The 13,950-nt window shown below is 44.0% G+C and overlaps 1 protein-coding gene across 1 annotated transcript in view; it reads right to left on the bottom strand.

Annotated features, from left to right (window-relative positions):
• IL1RL2 (interleukin 1 receptor like 2) overlaps nucleotides 1–13,950 on the bottom strand; it is a gene marked incomplete at its 5' end in the record, with an annotated part of 49,657 nt that overhangs the window by 5,434 nt on the left and 30,273 nt on the right. Inside the window, 3 exons of the mRNA XM_082672784.1 lie at nucleotides 4,942–5,085; nucleotides 8,818–8,954; nucleotides 9,729–9,858. Coding sequence (XP_082528910.1) covers nucleotides 4,942–5,085; nucleotides 8,818–8,954; nucleotides 9,729–9,858 — 411 coding nt within the window. The remainder of the gene's footprint in view (nucleotides 1–4,941; nucleotides 5,086–8,817; nucleotides 8,955–9,728; nucleotides 9,859–13,950) is intronic.

Below are 13,950 nucleotides of genomic sequence, written 5' to 3'. Positions count from 1 at the left end.
GAAGAATAAATAATTAACAGATGACTACATCTCTTCCCCAGCTTCCCCTTCAGTAATCTCACAAGCAGACTGTGTGCACAAGATAGCATCTAAAGAAAGATCATGAGGAGTCAACAAGCCTGCAAGCAGTGGGAGATGGTGAAGAATCTGACCCCCTTTCTCAGTGATTAACTGAGATTATTTCCCCTTTTCCCTTTAACACTTTCATGGCCACGCAGAATCTTTGGAGTTGGTTCTGGGACACCAGTCCTCCTTCTCCCCTGGTTGCCGGCCTCCTGAATAAAGCAACATTTCCTTTTCTACCCAACCCTTGTCTCTCGAGTATTGGCTTTCGAGCGAGTTTGGTAACACTAATTCAGGATACCAGGAGCGAGTCCAGGGTGTTACCTGTACTCCGGACCAATTGGCTATAAACCAGATTCCCACGACCCCCTCCTTGGGTTCAATTAATTTGCTAGAACAGACTCAGAGAAACATGTTACTTACTAGACCACTGACTTATTATATAAGGATTTTAAAGGGTATGAAATCAACAGCCAGATGAGGAGATGTACAGGGCAACGGATGGAGAAGGGGATAGAGCATCCACGCCCTCTCTGGGGGGCACCACTCTCCCCAAACTCTACCTGCTCACCAGCCCAGAAGTTCTCCAGAGCCTGTCCTTCCAGGTTTTATGGAGGCTTCATTACACAGGCTCGATTGATTAAATGAGGAGAAGGAAGCTTCACAAAGCTCATCCCTGATTCATCCTGTGCAGCTGTGTCAGATGGTAGTTTCCAAAAATAGCCCCAGCAGTATTTCCAGTCCCATATGTTCTCTCTGCACTTTGCCACACCCCACAGAGAGGCAGAATCTGTTTCGCCTTCCTTAGAATTGGGTAAGACTCTGCGGCTGCCTTGACAAGTGAACAAGGTAGAATTGATACTAGAAATTCAGGGTCTGAGTCATCAAAAAAATAATGGCTTCTACCTAGCTCTGCTGTTCTTGAAACACTAGCCCTTGGAAGCCGTCGCATGCTGTGAGGAAGCCCAGTGTAGTAGCCCCCATTGAGCGATTACTTGGAGAGGAGCCCAGGCCACCAGTCAACAGCCCAAATCAGCTGCTTGTCTTCCAGCTGAAGCCCCAGGCATCACGGGGCTGAGAAAGGCCACCTCCGCTTTGCCCGTCCGCACCCCTGACCCACAGAATCTATAAGCAAAATAAGTGGTGGTTTTATGCCGTAAAGTTTTGAGGTAATTTGATTCCCAGCCACAGTAACTGGGCCAGGATTAGGGAAATAACAATGAATAGCAACAAATAACAATGAGGGGGACCACTCCCCGCAACTGTCTATATCATCAAGAAAATTACAGAGACACAGACCTACTAGTGAGTTTCCTAAGGAAAGTGGGCCCTGTTCTCTCTGTGGAATGGTGGGGAAACAGGGCACCCAGGTTCTGGTGAAGTCCCTTTCATTTTCTAAGGAGATTCATCCCTACTTTTGATGTTAAAGCATCTGTGTACACCCTCATTGGCTGTTGGCAAAAATAGTCATTTGTTTGCACAACTTAATGTTTATGAAAGTTGCCTAAAGATGATTTGATTCCCTACTTCTCTCAATACGATGTTGTTAAATTTTAAACCTGATCAAACTGTGGAAAAATCAGACGGAATCAATTTGACCTTCAGGTAAGCGCGCTAACTGAATTGCATGAGTTTTTGGCATTTTTGCCCTAGCATGAAGACACTGGAGAAAAGGCACATTAAACAAGCTTTTACATTTACCATAGGAATTTTGTTGCAAGCAAAGTTCATTACATCACATGCTTTAAAAACAAGATCTCACTACAAAACAATTTTCCTGAGGAATTGGCCCAGAAAAAGCCATGTGCTCTCCTGAGCGAATGAAAAGTTTGTATAAACAGTGCCATGAACCTTGTCATGGATTTGCCTTCACTTTTAAAGCAAGAGCATCTTTAAAAACCATCCAAGGTGGGTCATTAACTGTCCCCTGCCCTGCTTATGTTATCATTCTACCCTTTGTTCACTGTACCTGTTTTGTTTTTGTTTTTAATTTATTTTATTTTTGGCTGCGTTGGGTCTTCGTTGCTGCGCGCAGGCTTTTCTCTAGTTGCGGCGAGCGGGGGGCTACTCTTTGCTGTGTTGCGCGGGCTTCTCATTGCGGTGGCTTCTCTTGTTGCCAAGCATGGGCTCTAGGCACATGGGCTTCAGTAGCTGTGGCTCACGGGCTCAGTTGCTATGCGGCATGTGGGATCTTCCTGGACCAGGGCTCGAACCCGTGTCCCCTGCATTGGCAGGAGGATTCCCAACCACTGAGCCACCAGGGAAGCCCTGGTTTTTGTTTTGAATCATCTGTTCTACAGGTGCATTCCCCACAAACCCATTTGGAATAAGGTGAGGCATAGACACATCTCTCACGTAGATTTGTAAACGAATTCTTAGATTCGTGTACACACATGCACACGTGGGATAAGAATTTTTAAACTCCCTCCTGTGAGTTAACAGACAATACACAGAGCTCCTGGACTTAGCCAGGCCTGTCCATGACTCAATAAAACTGTGAGTTATACACACCTCACTATTAATCACAGCTGCGGCTTGACGAATCTGGTTGGAATAAACAACTTATCACGAGAAGGACACATGTTCTCTCTCTCCCTCACTTGTATTTGTTGTCCATTACTCCACATGTTCTCAACTAACCAGAAAATATCCTCAAGGGACACAAAACTGGAAACAGCATCTGGGACTCATCTCAAGGTCTCATCACTAACTCACTGTTGAAGTCACACTCAAAGAGGACTCACAGTGCAGTTCTCAGAGCCTGAGCTGGAGGAAATTTAATCACCAAGCGTGCGTGTACTTTTCTGACTTAAAAGGAAGAAGACTGCTGGCTGACTGTAGGTTCCCATCTCCAAATCCTCAGCCCGCCGTTACCAAATCTGGGCAGCAGCCCAGTCTGAGCAGAGGGTGGGGCTCCCTGAGTCAATCAACTGTCCAGCTTCCCCTGCTCAGGGTGAGGCACAATTCCTTTTTTCTCTTCCTGCTACACTTGACCTCACTCGTGGCGGTTTCACCACACACTCGGCATTCACGCTCCGGGGATCCCGGTAGGTCAGGGAGGGAGTTCCGGGGACAACACTGAACCCACGCAGTCCCCTGTCAGTCAACAAACAAAGCGTCTCTGTGTCAGAAAAGACAAGCAGCCGTGCTGCCCTGAGGTGTCTTCTCACACAGATGCAGGAGGACCACAGGCAGAGGTGGGCTTACGCAGAGTAGGCGCTACAGGGGCCAGGGCCCAGCTCAGCGCCCGCAACGCTGAAAGAGCTTCAGGCTGCATTGGACATGCAACGCCGATTTCCACAAGTGAATTGTGCCGTCAAAGAAACAAAAACAAAACCAGAGTCTGGTTCCTTCCAGGTTGCTCAAGGGCCGCCAATTCTGAATTCTGAAATTTAACTTAAACTCCAAGTTAGGATACTTACGGTTTATCAAACATGTGGACAGACACGTGGTTTTATATGCCAAGCAGGCACTCAGTATGACTACCACCCTTCTGTGTAATAGGGATTCCTAAAACGCGCTGGGACCCACCCCACCTCCTTGAGTTCCCAGCAACACTGCAAGTCTATGGACTTGAAAGGGACGCGTTTGTGTATCTCCGTGCAGGAAAGCCGCACGGACCTCTCTCAGCCATGTGTGACTTTTTTATCCAGTTAGGACACGTTAAAGCAGACGCATTACTTTTGTGCGAGGCCTTGACTGATCACATCTATTCTGAGATACAAAGAAAATAGCACAGAGTTAAAAGCACAGTGATGGGGGGCTTCCCTGGTGGCGCAGTGGTGGAGAGTCCGCCTGCCGATGCAGGGGACGCAGGTTCGTGCCCCGGTCCGGGAAGATCCCACATGCCGCGGAGCGGCTGGGCCCGTGAGCCATGGCCGCTGAGCCTGTGCGTCCGGAGCCTGTGCTCCGTAACGGGAGAGGCCATAGCAGTGAGAGGCCCGCGTACCGCAAAAAAAAAAAAAAAAAAAAAAAAAGCAGCACAGTGATGGGAAATGCCGGATCCTCAGATTCGGGACCACACAGGCACTTCTCCGGTGACTAGTGCCAGCAGGACGCGGCTCCCCACGCCAAAGTGAACCCCCTGGCAGAGCAGCAGGGGCAGGTTGCCTGGACCTTCAGACATGGGAGCCCCCTGCACCTCAGGACCCTCAGTGCTTTCCTGAGCTTCAACTCTGCTATTCCTACAGGACTCTGTGAGGCAGGCTCTGATCATGGTCCCCTCCCCTCCTCTCCCCTCCCCTCCCCTTCCCTTCCCTCCCCTCCCCTTCCCTCCCCTCCCCTTCCCTCCCCTCCCCTCCTCTTCCCTTCCTCCCTCCCTCCCTCCTTTCCACCTATACCTAAGAAAGAGAAGAGAATTAAATACCTAAATCACACAGGGAGTAAGTGGAGAACTCAAATTCAAACCCAGGTCTGTCTCTCTCCAAACCTGAAAGTTGGAGATAAATCTTTTTGGGCCCCCAGCCCAGGCCCAGAAGGAGCTGCAAACACAGGCAACTCCTTGCTCTCTGTGACATAAATTCTGCATGCACGTGTGCTGTGTTGAAAACGTACCGTGGACAGAGCCCACGCTGCTCCAAGAGAAATTTTTGTCTTTTGCCTACACCAGTGGACGTGAGAACCTTCCTAAAACAGTTGCACTGGGAGCCAGAAGACGATCTGCCAGGTCACTCCTAGCTTGCAAGCCTTACGCGATTGTACAGTGCTGGTGGCTACGGGCAAATCCTTTCTCTAAAGTACGAGAAGCCCCAGGGAGATGCTCTCCTCTAAAGTTGCCGACAACACGAAAGGCAAGCTAGTAAAGATGGTCAAGTATATTTACAACCGTTATGCGGACGAGCAGATTCCAGGACGATGCACGTTTCAATGGCTACTCACCTTCTATGGGCCCTGCAGAATGCAAGGCACTTCGATACCAAAGTACAACGTCGATCTTAAAAACGTTGTAGATACACACTGCAGACACCGCCACGCTGGTCAAAACAAGAAGCCCTCCTATCAAGTAAGCGCGAAAATCTGGAACTACAAATGACAGCAAAAAAAAAAAAAAAAAAAAAAAACCCCAATAAATAATAAAATAATAATACTACAAAGAGTCAATTATACACTTAACTTACACAAGTCCCATTACATACGCCAAATGGGTATTAGATGGCAGAGAGGGGAACACTTAATTATTCCTTTACAGTTAAGTAATAGGTATGGGGGGTAGAATAATTTGGCCTTGACCTTGAATTTGGGGAAGAAAATGTGCTCTTGGGAATCTGGAGAGGGAAATTCTGCAGACCCCCAGCTCCAGACGGTGGATGTGGCATGGCTCTGACCGCAGGAAGACTGCTCACCTATCAAAGCACACATGGCCAGGTCCTCCTTACTCAACACTAGACTCTCCGTAGGTGGAGCCTGAGAACCTTTACTGGGAAAGTTCCCCAGGTGGTTCTGTTGCATGTTCTTGATTATACTGTTATAACCGCCTTCCCAGTTACTCAAACTTGAGCAGCAGGACCCCTGTCATAAATAAAGAACCTTCAGTTGCCTCCCTTGGAAGCCATCTCCGTGGCTTCATAAGACTGGCCGAGAGCCAGACTCCCACTTCATCCCCTCTGGGCCAGCAGAGGCCAGGCTGGGCCCCTGTCTGCAAGACATGGTCTCAGGAAGGGCGTTTACACCCTGCTCTCTTTTGTGAGCACATTGCCAAGCAATTAAAGCAAAAGCAGTGGGCAAGAGATGACCAAGGAGAAGAACCAGTTTCTCTGCGACTCCAAGTCCCCTCAAAGCATGCTCCGACCTATCTGAAAAGAGGGACAGCACAGCTTTCTGCCTCCCCACAGCCCAGAGCGCTGCTGTCAAAGAAGGAGGCTCTAGGAAGGAGAGAACTAGAAAAGAGGAAGTGGGAAAGGGGAAGAGAAATCCTCCCCATTCTTAGAATCCACCGCACATCCACCACTTCCTTCATTGGCCCCCTCCCTGGTCCTCCGGTCCCCACTGGAAAGTGCGTGTGTGTAGGAGGGTGGGCGGGAGGGGGGAGGGGAGCTTACTAAAGAGCTGATCACAACCTGCCCTAGGCCACACCACGTTGCAAACATTTTGCAAAGAAATCTCTATGCGTGCTTGTATGTCTTCAAATACATGGCATAATAAAGCACAATAACTAAAAACACACTCTGTGTCCCCCAAATTAATCCATTGATTAAGTCGCAGCATAGCCAAGTGGATCTGCTCTGCACGCTGATGCCCATTTGGTCCTGACCGTGTGTTTGAACCTCTAGCTTCTATCTGTTGGATGGAATCACCTCCTCCCACTGCCACCTCCCACTTCTATGCTTTTTACCAGCTCTTGGAGCAACGGTGCCACCTCTCCCCTCGGGAAGACCTGTGTCTGGGGACCTTTACTGTACACATCGGGGATCTTGGCATTACAAATGGTCATGATAAAAAGACCATGGCCACAATATTCATGAGATTCAAAAAGCCTCTGGTAAGTAAACAGGAGCGTTGGCCTGAAATTCTTGGGTTGATCATTCGCTGCATTCAGGAGTGTCGACACCCTCTGCTCTATAATTGAGCTAAAAGACAATGAAATTCCAAACAGGAAGTTAATGAATAAGTTCAAAGGAAGTATTGGCTTTGAAACGGAAATAAATGGAAAACTCTCTGTTGAGACATCAGGTGTCCTATTGAAGGCCCTATTTAAGGGGGTATTTACCTCTTGGGTCCACATGGCTACCACCAGCCTTAAACTGAGATGGTAGCTGAGAACAAGTGATTAAAGGAAATTCATAGAAGAGCACACCCAACCCAAACAACTCTCTAGAGAGCCTGCTTCCGATAATGCAAATATGATTCACATCTGAAGGTGTCTTCAACAAAAATCAGGAAGTCCAATGGAGAAGTTGTAACCTTACTTCAGGTCCCAAGGAAACCAACAAGAGGCTTGGATTTTTTTTTTTTTTTTTTTTTTTTGTGGTATGCGGGCCTCTCACTGTTGTGGCCTCTCCCGTTGCAGAGCACAGCCTCCGGACGCGCAGGCTCAGCGGCCATGGCTCACAGGCCCAGCTGCTCTGAGGCATGTGGGATCTTCCCGGACTGGGGCACGAACCCGGGTCCCCTGCATCGGCAGGTGGACTCTCAACCACTGCGCCACCAGGGAAGCCCAAGAGGCTTGGATTTAAGAGGGTTTGTTCCTAAGAATTTAGGGAAAACAAAACAGAGTGCACATGTCCAAATATACATTGCATGTGAGATATGAAATAAGTGTTGATAGGAACAAAGATGAATTTAGTAAGCGTAGGTTTCCTAACTAACCTAAAACAAAGGAGATTAAGGACATGTCCCCTCTCCTGTACGATCAGCAGGTGTTAATTGATAACATCATTAGTTGCTCTGAGCCTGGACTTTGCCTCAGAATCCTTCTGAACACAGTGCTTCCACGTGGTTATTACCTATAAGGCAGTATTGACATAGAAATTGACACTGGTCTTCCTCAGTCTAGGTTGGGGCAGACTTCAGTTATAACCACTTCAGGTCTTGTGCAATTTTCAAGGCTTCCCACAATCAGGTTCCCCTCTTTTCTCTGGTGTGGACCCTGAGGCACTCGCTCCAGCAATTTTACTCCTAATGATGTATCACAAAGGAATGCTTCTACATAAGCACCAGGACCAACACACAAGAATTTCCATAGCATCATGATTTGTTAACAGTCCCAAACTGGAAACAACTCAAATGACCACATAGTTACAGTAGAATGGATACACTGTAACCTAGTTATTCAATGGAACAGGATTCAGCACTGAAAATGAATGAACTTCTGCTACACGCTACATCACCGTTGCCTCAGTGAACCCTGTAAACCTAAGAAGAGAAGCAACACATCAAAGAAAACCTACTATGTAACTCTCTTTATAGAAAGTTCAAAATCTGTCCAGTAAGCAGTTGGAAATGCAGAGGTGCCACATGGGAAGGGAAAATGTCATTGGAGATGTGGAATTTGTTTCACACACACAGGGATGACAGTTGAAACCATGAGGAAAAGGGATAATATCAGAGAGGAGTGTATAGAAAGAGTGGCTCTGAGGATAGAATCACCCAGATGTACCATAGAGGGAGATGGGATGCACATGACTGATTGGGGGAAAGTGATCCCAAACGACTTTCTATGACCTTTCCCGATACATTTAAGAATTGAAAGTTTTTCTCGAGATTATGATTTCATCCTCCACTATTTACTCTCTGGTTCCATCACCTCCAATGGATAATCAACACACTCTGTACAGTGTTAAGTGCACAATCTGTGTACGCACATGGAATTGGAAGCCTTCCTGCTCCAATATCAGAATTCAGCCTCTACAGATAATTTTACAAAGTTACATGATAAAAATATACGTTAGCACTTTATTTTTACATCACATGGTTTATAATAAACAACCTAAAAGCTGAAAATCACAAGTACATGATTATAAAAGTTGAGCAAGCGGGTTTAATAAAGGAATACTTCTGTTTTCTAGAGGTCTGATGCCTAAAATCTCAATGCATATTAATAGGGAGGTTTCTAATGACACTGGAGTGAAGCCACAGCCTGACCCCAAGAACATGATCAGACAGGGTATCAGCTTTTATCTAGATTTCATATTGAGTTTTCCTATTTAATACCACTCTGCTGCCTCACACCAAACATTTAAAGTCACTCCTCTTTCATTTGTGTTTCCTTGCCATCACCTGTAACACTGAGCAGAACGCATCCCACTAGAGTATTACCTGGGAGTTTTAGTATAACGTAAGCTGCAGACACTCCAGCATGGCATGTGAACGGGCGGCCATAATCTTCCATTTTCACTTCTAAGAAGGTTATGTTCACTGTGTAAAACATGTGTCCTTGAGAAACAGTGTAGTTTCTATGAAAGAAGAGCCAGTCATTAATATGTACATGAGTTGTATTTAACCAACATATTTTATAACCTTTTGTCTGGAGAATAAAGTTCGTTCCTGGAGAACACTTGGGGCCATCATTTCACCCTAAATACACCCTGCTGGCTCAATGAGGTGACGGATTGTGTAACACCAAATTTGCATTTTCTTCTGGACGGCGATGCAGAAGTGTAGTCCTTTTAATTAGAGACACCATCCTCAGCCCAAAGGGGCCTTCCCCTATCCCTCTCCACTCATCCTAACCTACCTCCACTGCAAAGCCCAACACAAGTTCTTCTGTCTTTTGGCTTTGTCAGTCTCGTTTCATACCACTCCACTTAAACCACCATAAATTGGGTTTACACCACTCCGTTAGCTAACGATCATGCATCGTCTCTCCCAAGAATCCCCGTGTTGTGGCCATTTTGCTATTTAAGCCTTGAAGGCCCATGGCCTTCCTAAATAGGGATGAGACTCATTGAAAGGAGTAGCGGAGAGAAACCGATCTTGCTGCTTGAAGCCATACTTTGTTGTTTTGCCTCCTCTCTCTGTGATCCACGCAGGATTAATAACGTGAGCATCTTCTCTGAACCAGAGGCTTGACCCCACAGTACTGAAAAGGGCTTTGAAAGCTACAACCAAAAGGAGTGAGGGGAGAGACAGTGAAAGCCACCTCAAATAAAGCAGTACCAGCACCAAAATCATTTAGATGGAGAAATTCTTGCTAGGTTTTAGGGAAGCCAGAAAAGCAAAACACCTACTCGATTCCTTCTTGAATTCGTTTAGATTCCTTGTAGTAAACATCGACCAATGTATTATTGACCTTCCAGCAGCGCGGGTTTGTGTTACCCCATGCGTCTGTTATATTGCAGTCCACGATGAGGGTGGAGCCTGTGCAAGCAAATTCGTAAACACACAATGAAAACACTCCCAAAGTGACCTGCTTAACAAAGGCACCTTGCTTCTGAGCCTTGAATATATTTCAATGACCAAAAATGTCCCCCTGAGGTCAATGTTCATCTACTGTACATTATTCTCTCCCTGGATGGAGAGAACAAGGACACATGATCTTCCAGGATGCCTATTGTACAGAGACAGGAATAAGCTGTCAAACGTCACCAGCTTGAGACCAATTTCCCCACAATATCAGGGGCACACACACTGCTTCTACTCTCAGTAAACTTAGCAAAGTTTACAAAGTATGTCACACACGTATTCTCATTCAGTCTTCTTATCTTTCAGACACTCCTACAAGGCAGAAAAGGGGCAGAGCTATTATCCCCATCTTATAGATGAGAACACTGAGGTTCAGACAGATCAAGTGCTTTGCCCAAGGTCACACCTTAGAGGAAGGAACGAGATGTGACTCTGGTTTCCTAATTCCGAATCCAGTGATATTTCTACTTTAGCATTTGTGACCCCTACCCTTTCCCTCTTCTCTTTATCCTGCCTCCACACGCATTCAAAAATCATATTAAATAAATTTACATTTCATCTTATTTTGCCCCCAAAGCCTAATAAATTCGATCTATTTACTACATGTAAAAAAATTACTGTACTTCTAACAGTCTACTTTAACTTTCTTTACTCTAGGTGGTATTTTTTTTTAATTTGTAAAATATAACACAGTTATGGTAAAAAGTATAGAGTATAAGTGTAAAGTTACTGAATTATTAAAAATCAAATATGCACATCACCTTCACCTCATCAAGAAAATACTATATTGCCAAAACGCCAGAAGCCGCCCACTTGCTGTCCTTATTTTATATTTTATCACTTCCTACTCATGCCTGAACCCTGGCATCCAATGATCGATGTTTAGTTGGTGATGCTCACCCATGCTGTTCCATGACACCGATGCTGTCACCATAGTCCATACAGACAATGGACCATACTAGTTCTTTTTTTTTTTTTTTTTTACATCTTTATTGGAGTATAATTGCTTTACACTGTTCTGTTAGTTTCTGCTGCATAACAAAGTGAATCAGCTGTATGTATACATATAAACCCATATCCCCTCCCTCTTGCATCTCCCTCCCTCCCACCCTCCCTATCCCACCCCTCTAGGTGGTCACAAAGCACCAAGCTGATCTCCCTGTGCTATGCGGCTGCTTCCCAGTAGCTATCTAGTTTACATTTTGTAGTTTATATATGTCCATGCCACTCTCACTTCTTCCCAGCTAACCCTTCCCCCTCCCTGTGTCCTCAAGTCCATTCTCTATGTCGGCATCTTTATTCCTGTCCTGCCCCTAGGTTCATCAGAACCATTTTTGTTTTGGATTCCGTATATATGTGTTAGCACACCGTATTTGTTTTTCTTTATCTGACTTACTTCACTCTGTATGACAGACTCTAGGTCCATCTACCTCACTACAAATAACTTAATTTCATTTCTTTTTATGCCTGAGTAATATTTCATTGTGTATATGTGCCACATCTTCTTTATCCATTCATCTGTCGATGGACACTTAGGTGGCTTCCATGTCCTGGCTATTGTAAATGCAGCGAACATTTGGTGCATGTATCTTTTAGAATTATGGTTTTCTCAGGGTATATGCCCAGTAGTGGGATTGCTGGGTCAAGTGGTAGTTCCATTTTTAGTTTTCTAAGGAACCTCCATACTGTTCTTCATAGTGGCTGTATCAATTTACATTCCCACCAACAGTGCAGGAGGTTTCCCTTTTCTCCACACCCTCTCCAGCATTTATTGTTTGTAGAATTTTTGTTGATGGCCATTCTGACCGGTGTGAGGTGATACCTCATTGTGGTTTTCATTTGCCTTTCTCTAATGATTAGTGATGTTGAGCATCCTTTCATGTGATTGTTGACAATCTGCATATCTTCTTTGGAGAAATGTCTGTTTAGGTCTTCTGTCCATTTTTGTATTGGGTTGTTTGATTTTTTGATATTGAGCTGCATGAGCTCCTTGTATATTTTGGAGATTAATCCTTTGTCAATTGCTTTGTTTGCAAATATTTTCTCCCATTTTGAGGGTTGTCATTTCATCTTGTTTATGGTTCCCTTTGCTGTGCAAACCTTTTAAGTTTCATTAGGTCCCATTTATTATTATTATTTTTTTAATTTCCATTACTCTAGGGGGAAGGTCAAAAAGGATCTTGCTGTGATTTACATCATAGAATGTTCTACCCATGTTTTCCTCTAAGAGTTTGATAGTGTCTGGCCTTACATTTAGGTCTTTAATCCATTTTGAGTTTATTTTTGTGTATGGTGTTAGGAAGTATTCTAATTTCATTCTTTTACATGTAGCCGTCCAGTTTTCCCAGCACCACTTACTGAAGAGGCTGTATTTTCTCCATTGTATATTCTTCCCTCCTTTGACAAAGATAAGGTAACCATATGTGTGTGGGTTTATCTCTAGGCATTCTATCTTGTACCATTGATCTATATTTCTATTTTTGTGCCAGTACCATACTGTCTTGGTTACTGTAGCTTTGTAGTATAGTCTGAAGTCAGGGAGCCTGATTCCTCCCACTCCGTTTTTCTTTCTCAAGATCGCTTTGGCTATTTGGGGTCTCTTTGTTTTCATACAAACTGTGAAAAAATTTTTTTTCTAGTTCCGTGAAAAATGCCATTGGTAGTTTGAGAGGGATTACACTAAATCTGTAGATTGCTTAGGGTAATACAGTCATTTTCACAATATTAATTCTTCCAATCCAAGAACACGGTATATCTCTCCATCTGTTTGTATTGTCTTTAATTTTTTTCATCAGTGTTGTAGTTTTCTGCATACAGATCTTTTGTCTCCTTAGCTAGGTTTATTCCTGGGTATTTTATGCTTTTTGTTGAAGTGGTGATTGGGAGTGTTTCCTTAATTTCTCTTTAAGATTTTTCATTTTTAGTGTATAGGAATGCAAGAGATTTCTGTGCATTAATTTTTTATCCTGCAACTTTACCAAATTCATTGATTAGCTCTAGTAGTTTTCTGGTAGCATCTTTAGGATTCTCTATGTATAGTATCATGTCATCTGCAAACAGTGACAGTTTTACTTCTTCTTTTCCAATCTGTATTCCTTTTATTTCTTTTTCTTCTCTGATTGCTGTGGCTAAAACTTCCAAAACTATGTTGAATAATAGTGGTGAGAGTGGACATCCTTGTCTTGTTCCTGATCTTAGAGGAAATGGTTTCAGTTTTTCACCATTGAGAACAATGTTGGCTGTGGGTTTGTCATATATGGCCTTTATTATGTTGAGGTAGGTTCCCTCTATGTCCACTTTCTGGAGAGTTTTTATCATAAATGGGTGTTGAATTTTGTCATAAGCTTTTTCTGCAACTGTTGAGATTATCACATGGTTTTTATCCTTCAATTTGTTAATATGGTGTATCACATTGATTGATTTGCATATATTGCAAATCCTTGCATTCCTGGGATAAACCACACTTGGCCATGGTGTATGATACTTTTAATGTGCTGTTGCATTCTGTTTGCTTGTATTTTATTGAGGATTTTTGCATCTATGTTCATCAGTGATATTGGCCTGTAGTTTTCTTTTTTGTGACATCTTTGTCTGGTTTTGTTATCAGTGTGATGGTGGCCTCGTAGAATGAGTTTGGGAGTGTTTCTTCCTCTGCAATTTTTTGGAAGAGGTTGAGAAGAATGGGTGTTAGCTCTTCTCTAAATGTTTGATAGAATTCACCTGTGAAGCCGTCTGGTCCTGGGTTTTGTTTGTTGGAAGATTTTTAATCACAGTTTCAATTTCATTACTTGTGATTGGTCTGTTCATTTTTTCTATTTCTTCCTGGTTCAGTCTTGGAATGTTGTACTTTTCTAAGAATTTGTCCATTTCTTCCAGGTTGTCCCTTTTATTAACATATAGTTGCTTGTAGTAGTCTCTCATGATACTTTGTATTTCTTCAGCGTCAGATGTTACTATTTTTTCATTTCTAATGCTATTGATTTCAATCTTCTCCCTTTTTTCTTGATGAGTCTGGGTAATGGTTTATCAATTTTGTTTATATTCTCA

Source organism: Grampus griseus (genome assembly GCF_964374135.1).
Source record: "Grampus griseus genome assembly, chromosome: 15".
Taxonomy (NCBI): domain Eukaryota; kingdom Metazoa; phylum Chordata; class Mammalia; order Artiodactyla; family Delphinidae; genus Grampus; species Grampus griseus.
This window is presented reverse-complemented; position numbering and strand designations above follow the sequence as displayed.